This window comes from Cibotium barometz, chromosome 4 (assembly GCF_041138505.1).
Source record: "Cibotium barometz isolate CiBa-2024 chromosome 4, ASM4113850v1, whole genome shotgun sequence".
Lineage (NCBI taxonomy): Eukaryota > Viridiplantae > Streptophyta > Polypodiopsida > Cyatheales > Cibotiaceae > Cibotium > Cibotium barometz.
Genome location: NC_141049.1, coordinates 51,344,729 through 51,351,896, shown reverse-complemented (window position 1 = coordinate 51,351,896; position 7,168 = coordinate 51,344,729). Strand labels below are relative to the sequence as shown.

The 7,168-nt window shown below is 47.9% G+C and overlaps 1 protein-coding gene across 2 annotated transcripts in view; it reads left to right on the top strand.

Moving 5' to 3' along the window:
- The first annotated feature begins 344 nt into the window (after positions 1–344).
- The window catches only part of LOC147639373 (uncharacterized), a 39,171-nt gene continuing 32,347 nt past the window's right edge, over positions 345–7,168 (top strand). The window contains exons 1-7 of one of the 2 annotated variants that reach the window (XM_086790688.1): positions 345–598; positions 667–721; positions 802–837; positions 998–1,042; positions 1,193–1,276; positions 1,376–1,441; positions 1,548–1,586. In XM_086790688.1, the coding sequence (XP_086646814.1) occupies positions 390–598; positions 667–721; positions 802–837; positions 998–1,042; positions 1,193–1,276; positions 1,376–1,441; positions 1,548–1,586 (534 nt within the window). In that variant the 5' untranslated portion in view covers positions 345–389. The remainder of the gene's footprint in view (positions 599–666; positions 722–801; positions 838–997; positions 1,043–1,192; positions 1,277–1,375; positions 1,442–1,547; positions 1,587–7,168) is intronic. The other variant, XM_086790693.1, reaches the window with a different exon arrangement.

The window sequence follows — 7,168 nt, the reverse complement described above, 5'->3', positions numbered from 1 at the left end:
TAATGCACCTTTTGAAAATCTTTTTGAACTTCTGTTTCGGAGGAATTTATTTTAATAAGAAGAGATATTTTTTCATCCAAAAATATCTAAAAATTGAATAACCTCTCTCTAGAATATTTTCTTTCTCTAAGTCAAAACAAGGTAAAACAGAATCTTTCTTTTATTTCAGAGAGAAGAATAATTATAAGATCAGAAGGGTAGGTTCTTACACCTGCACACTCAAAAGTCGAAAGAAAGAATCTTACAAGTCAAAAATAATAAAATTTCCCCTTCTCACACAATTATATATATATATCTTCCCACAAATACAAAAAGACTTTTTCTCTCTCTCTCTCTCTCTCTCAAAAGCATCACTCGTTAAGTATAATAAAAATCTGCTTCTACTCTCAATGAACCTTCGGCATGGCTCTCTCGACGAAGGCCCCTCTCTCTCTCTCGGAGTACCCTTTGCGTGGGGTAGGCGCTTGGCACCAAGCCTCCGCGCTTTGCATTCGTGTACTACTGGCTCTAAACGCGGCACGGTGGCGAGTTGCAGCCTCCAAGAGGGCTTCTCAACAATCAAGCAAGCTCGCGTTATTGCTTGCGTCCGAGCCCAAAGGTAACATTGGCAAAGTTGAAAAACTCATTCCATTTCATTTGGTCTTATTTCATTTCATTGGCTTGCAGTGCAGAAGTAGCGCTGGACATGGCACGTGCGGCCCTCGATGGCGGTCTTAGCGTGGTAAGCTCAACACAGTCATGTATTCTTACTTCCAAGTTGATTAACTTATCTTGGATTTGCTGTCCTTTACTTCTCAACAGCTGGAAGTGACAATGACTACTCCTGGTGCAACCAAGGTTAGTTTTTCTACTCACCGATTCCGCACATTCGTGTAATATACCAGCTCTCTCTCTCTCTCTCTCTCTCTCTCACACGCACACACACAGATGCATGTACGCACGCACGCACCACCCACCTTCACCTTTCCCTTTTCAATTCTTTTCCTTAATTATGCAGGCAATTATCAAACTCGTGGAAGAGTATCCTTCAGCATTTATAGGGGTACTTTTCTTATTTGGACTTTTTCTTTTCAAACCACATTCATGTAAGCCCTTTCGAATTTTCAGTCTGTTAGCTCTTTCAAGCTTCCCATGTATGTTAAAAGTGAAAAAACAACAATTGTTGGCTGTGTTGCTTGCTTGCCTCAAGTAGGCAGGTACGGTCTTGTCGACTACTGATGCCGAGTCGGCCAAAGCTGCAGGAGCCAAGTTTCTCATGAGCCCTGTGGCAATGCAGGTCTTGCCTGTGAATTATTTTGTGTTGTTTAAGTTATTTGGTTGAAATTTGGTTAGTGGCAGGCTCCTTTACTTGAAGAAGTGCTTTTTCCTTTTATAGGAATTGCTAGAAGCACATTGTTGTGGGCCTACCCTTATCATTCCAGGGGCTATCACACCAACTGAGGTAATAAGCAGACGAATATGACATTATTAATTTTTAAGGATTTAATTCTTTCAAAGATTTTTGGAATTGGGTTTGCACTTAAGTAGTGCCTTTGGCATGCACGCAGGTTTTCAATGCTTACAGATGGGGAGCAAGCTTAGTAAAGGTAGTTGTGCATTTTTATCATAATTCGAGGCTTACGCGTATTGAAACCAAAGAAGCAAGTGGTTGTATGTGTGTGTGTGAGAGAGAGAGAGAGATAGAGAGGCTGTATTAAACGTCTACGAAAGACCCAAAGGGTCTATTAGACTGAAAATGAGTATAGTACCCATCAAAAACTGGAAGTCGGAAACATGAAAAAAAAAAAAGGTCTACCAAATAAACTGGATGTGTGTGTATGAGAGTGAGAGAGAGAGAGAGAGAGAGAGAGAGAGAGAGTATGGGGATGATAGGTAGAAGAAAAATTCAGCTTTGTCCCTATAATGCCGGTAAATGTGGAAGTAATTTTGGAGCCTTACGTTGATCATCTAATGTATTTTACTTAGTCATGGGTATTTTTCCCCACATTTTTAGGCACTTTTTACCAGTTGTGGGTTTCTTCTACTTGCCGACTTGGCTACTTGTGCTGTATATAAGAACAGGCTTTTTGCCATTTAATTCATTCATCATTTTGCTCAAGTGTTGGATGTTGGCTGCTCCATGTCTCTCCTCTGCTTCCACTTGTTGCCTTCATGTAACATGCAGTGGAAGTATTCGTAATTAAGGATCCTGTCACACGAGTCTCACACCGCCTTCTGTATCCTGAGTTTCGCGAGTTCAGCAATCTACTTTTATGACTTCAAACTTTAAGAGATTTAGAGAGAGAGATGGAAATTGTACACTGTATGGGGTCCTGAATTACCCACCGAAGGGCCCCCTATCCCGTTTTACTGGAATAGTATTTGCTTTATTACTCTGAAGAGAATGACTTTGGACTGACGATAAGCCAAACACAAGATCTCGGAGGAACAAGAGTCAGGCTGAACTGTACACGGCTGTAGAAGCACCAATAATGACCAATCGTGAGCTTGTGCACTCTTCCCAATGATGAGGGAAGGCTGCAAATCTGAGGCTGAGGTATAGATTGTTTGGGACTGTTCTAAGCTATGTATGAATGCTGAAAATGAATGTATGCATGTGTGTTACCTTCACCGGGGGCTGTAGCAAAGGTTGATGCTATGCAATGTTGATAATTGGTTCAAGACTGAAAACGCAAGGCTGAGGATGCTCTGTTGTTGGCCGGCTGATGGATGTGCTGAAAACGCAAGGCTGAGGTAACCCTGGATGAGTTAGCAAGGGATCCACTTTAAACGTCCATAGTCAGGTGTACAAGTTCCGTACATGGTCATGATCAAGTGTGCATGTCCCGCACATGTAGCAGTGGCAGTGTCTACTGTGAGTCACTCTCTGGAATGATGATGTGGTGTTCCGAGCATTGATAGGCTTTTAGCTAGATGCAAAGGCACTAGGGTAGCATATAGATGCATGTAGAAGCAAGAACTGCATGGCTACCTTTGGGCAGTCCATGGGCCAATGTTTGGGCCCATAAAGGCCCTAGGCACAGTTGGCCAACCTATGGAAGGGCATAGGCCACAGTCGGCCAGCAGGCCAACTCAATCGGCTAGCAGGCCAACGCAGTCGGCTAGCAATAGCAGCATGTCGGCCAGCCCTGTTTGCCACGTGTGAAAAGGCGCCTATATTATGGTCTTTATTCTAGTCGTGGAACAATAAACATCAGCCCATCAGCAGACTCACTAGTAGATAAATGCCCTATATAAGCATGGGCTTGGCAAAGGGCTAAAACATCTCATTATTCACAAGTGCTGAAGTACTTCAAGGGCCAGGACAGCCAAAGGGAGGCTAACACGAGTGAACTTGAAGGTCAAGAATGTCAAAATGCGCAGTAGAGATGATGACCAGATCTAGGAACATGAGCAAAACGCAATGCAGAAAATAACAGCACAAGAGAGAGAGAGAGAGATAGAGGCGTGCAGCTCTATATACACAAGAAGGATCCCAGAATGATACAAAATGTGGCAAGGGACTGGGGACCATTTTATATGGCCCCCCAACAGCAGTCGGCCTGCTGTAGGGGGGCCGACAGAGCCTGAAGCTCCACGACCAGCCAAGAGGACCAGTCGGCCAGCAGCATGGTGTCGGCCAGCTCATCTGGGGGGTCGTGGACCTGAAGCAACACAAACAGCCAGCAGCAGCATGTTAGATGCAGTCGGCCAGCTTCAGAGGTCCACCTTCCACCACGGGGCCGCCACCCAAGCCACAGAAAAATAGGGAAAAAATACGGGGAGTGAGGAAAAATGATAAGACACCTACAAAGGGCGGGCACACCCACAACAGAGGCCTTGGTGTATATATATAGACAGGAGATGACTTCTAACACCCCCTCTCAGCTCCTGGCTGTGAAACCAACCACAGGGAGCTGGGGTGCTGCCTGAGCAAATCCTGACTCCTGAGATAGTGACTTCGTGAGAAGAGGTCCACTGTATTGTCCTCCGTCGAACAAAACTCTAGCAAGATGTCATTAGCAACGATCTGTTCACAAACAAAGTGCCTATGGATGACCATGGATTCCTCCAGTGGAAGCCCAATCCTGCAATGCAACCTCTGCATCCTCACCACCTCACAAGCAGCATCACAAGCAGCTCGGTACTCTGCCTCTGTCGTCGACAAGGCAAAATATGATTGCCCGTTATTGCTCCATAAAACTGGGGCCTGAAGTAGATCTCCTCGTGTCCGGATCTCCTCCCCAAACTGAGTCACTCCAACCGTGGAGTCGGACTCCATCAATCAATCCCCCTCCTGTGTAAAAGAGTCCATGATCCTTCGCATGCTGCAGAAACCACAAGATACGCAATCCCACCTCCCAAAGAGTCATCTGCAACCATGAGCTCAACTGCCTCATCAGGAAGCTCCCGTCCAATCTGGTGTCCATAATCAGATCAATGAACCATTTTGCTTCTGAGTCAAAGAGGCATCACACTGCTCACAAGGATCAACACTTGTTGCGGTGCAAAGCCTAGTCCTGAAACCTGCTGAAGACCATGCAAGGCCTTTTGAAACCTGTCAACCACCCCCTCTGAATCCGGCACCGCAAAGCCTGGAGAATGCACCTCCTTCTGCAAGTAATCAACTGCCACCTACCTGGCTTTTTGAACGGTCCCCGTGGAAAGAACATCCTCATCTACACGAGTTTCTTTGTCCCAAATACTACGAGACATCAGAGCATAAGTTACCTGTTCAGTTTCCTCTGACTGACGAACACAAGAACCACCAACATCAGTACTGGAAAGTTCTTGCCAACTGCTGCTATCAACTCGCAAGCTATCCACCATCTGGTCCCGGAAATCCTGCACCTGCAGCGTATCCACACTTAAGTGGCCATTACCAGACTGCCACTCATCACAATCCTGAGGACCTGGGAGAGAGAGTGCTGAAAGCTTGTAAACTCCATTCTCCAGTCCGCCTTACCACCTGGCCTGCTGCTTTGTCCCGGAGAGCAACCAGATGCTCATCAAACTCCACCCGTACGCCAGTCTTACAAACCTGATGCACTGACAACAGATGAAAACCAAGTGACGGAACATACAACACCTGGGAGGAATGCAGCCCCCCTCTTCCATCGAGAACTATCTCCAACCTGCCCTCACTGTGAACTGGGATAGTGGATGTATCCCCGGTAAGAATGTGACCAGAATACTTGCAGAGATCCTGTAAATCTGAACGGGAAGGAGTCATGTGCCTGGAAGAACCACTGTCTAGAATCCACTCCCGAGTATCCGTTGCGGAGAATTCTCCAACCTCCTCCCTGCCTAAAGAAAATGAAACATCGGTGTCCATCACCTCCAGTCTCCAGGTGCACAAAAGCCGGAGTCTTCATGATTGCTGTTGAGGAATCTTCACCCTTCTCGGTCTTCCGCTTGGGACACTGCCTCCAATAGTGGCCTTTCTCGCCACAATCATTACAGGTCCTCTTTGCCTTTAGTTTCTCGCGGTCAGTAACGGACTTCTTCTCAGACGACTTCTCCGATGAAGCCTTCCCTTTGACCATGTTACGGCCTTTCGACCGTTGGCCAGTTAAGGCCTCCGAATCTCCACCCTGAGGAGGGTTCGTGAATTGTTCCTCCTGGTCCAAGACCATGGGCACAAGCTCCTCCCGCGCGATGGTGCCGAGCCTGCCACTGGTAATCAAAGATGAGTAAAATGCTGAGTATTGAGAGGGCAAATGCGACAGCAACGTTATGGCCATGTCCTCTGACGATATCTCCTTCCCAGCTTGAAGAACTTCCTGCTGAAGAGCCTGCAGCTTGTTAATATGCTCCCGCATCATCAACGGCTTTGCAGGGCTCATAACCCGCATCTGTACTTCCAAGGAAATCCTCTTCATGGGCGATACCTTGTTGTAGAGAGAGGCCAAATGCTGCCATATACCTCTGGCCAGCGTCATATGCTTTACATGATTGATTACCTGCGGTGTGCAGTTGAGGAAGATAAACGAACGGACCCTGGCATTGACACGATCCCACATCTCTGCCTGTGCCTCCCGGTCCCTTCGGATCGGACGGTAACTCCCTTTCCTCTACTTCCGGCCGTGGAACCCCAACGACGACGAAATCAGTGAGGTCGTAAGACTCCAGAATAGATTCCATCATAACCTTCCATATGCCGTAGTTGTTCCCGTCCAACTGACGGTCCACCGGGAACGTGGGGAGTGTCGGGATCTTCACATGTCTCTCGGCCATCTCTAACAGATCTGCCATTGCGGGGATGTACTCTGAAAAAAAGGGTGGGTGGGTGGGAACAAAGAAGAACTAACACCTACAAGTGCCTGTCCAGCAAATCAGACCGCCGTCCTCTTGTTTTTCCTCTTCCCAAACAGTCCCGTACAGTCCACCAATCAGCAACACAACAGTCCCCCTCTTGCTCACACAAATCCCAAGAACTATCAAGAGCCTATGGCTCTGATACCATGTCAAAATGCGCAGCGGAGATGATGACTAGATCTGGGAACACTAGAGCAAAACGCAATGCAGAAAATAACAGCACAAGAGAGAGAGAGAGATAGAGGCGTGTAACTCTGCTCTATATACACAAGAAGAATCCCGGAATAATACAAAATGTGGCAAGGGACTGGGGGCCATTTTATATGGCCCCCCTACAGCAGTCGGCCTGCTGTAGGGCAGTCGATAGAGCCTGAAGCTCCACGACCAGCCAAGAGGACCGGTCGGCCAGCAGCATGGTGTCGGCCAGCTCATCTGGGGGGTTGTGGACCTAAAGCAACACAAACAAGCAGCAGCAGCATGTCAGATGCAGTCGGCCAGCTTCAGAGGTCCACCTTCCACCACGGAGCTGCCACCCAAGCCATAGAAAAATAGGGAAAAAATACGGGGAGTGAGGAAAACTGATAAGACACCTACAAAGGGCGGGCACACCCACAATTGAGGCCCTGGTGTCATAGTGACAGGGGGACGGCGGGACGCCCACGTGGAATGTGGGAACGCCGTCCGGAACGACATTTGCGTAACGGCGGTGGGACGGTACGGACGGGACGTGACCAAGGGACGCCCGTCCCCGCCCGGGGGGGCGGGGGGGCGTTGTCAGTCTCGGGGACGGGGGGACGTCTGCAACGGCTACAATTCCAGCCGTTTTTTTTTTCAAATAACGGCTACTAGCCGTTGGCGGCTGGCCGTTTGA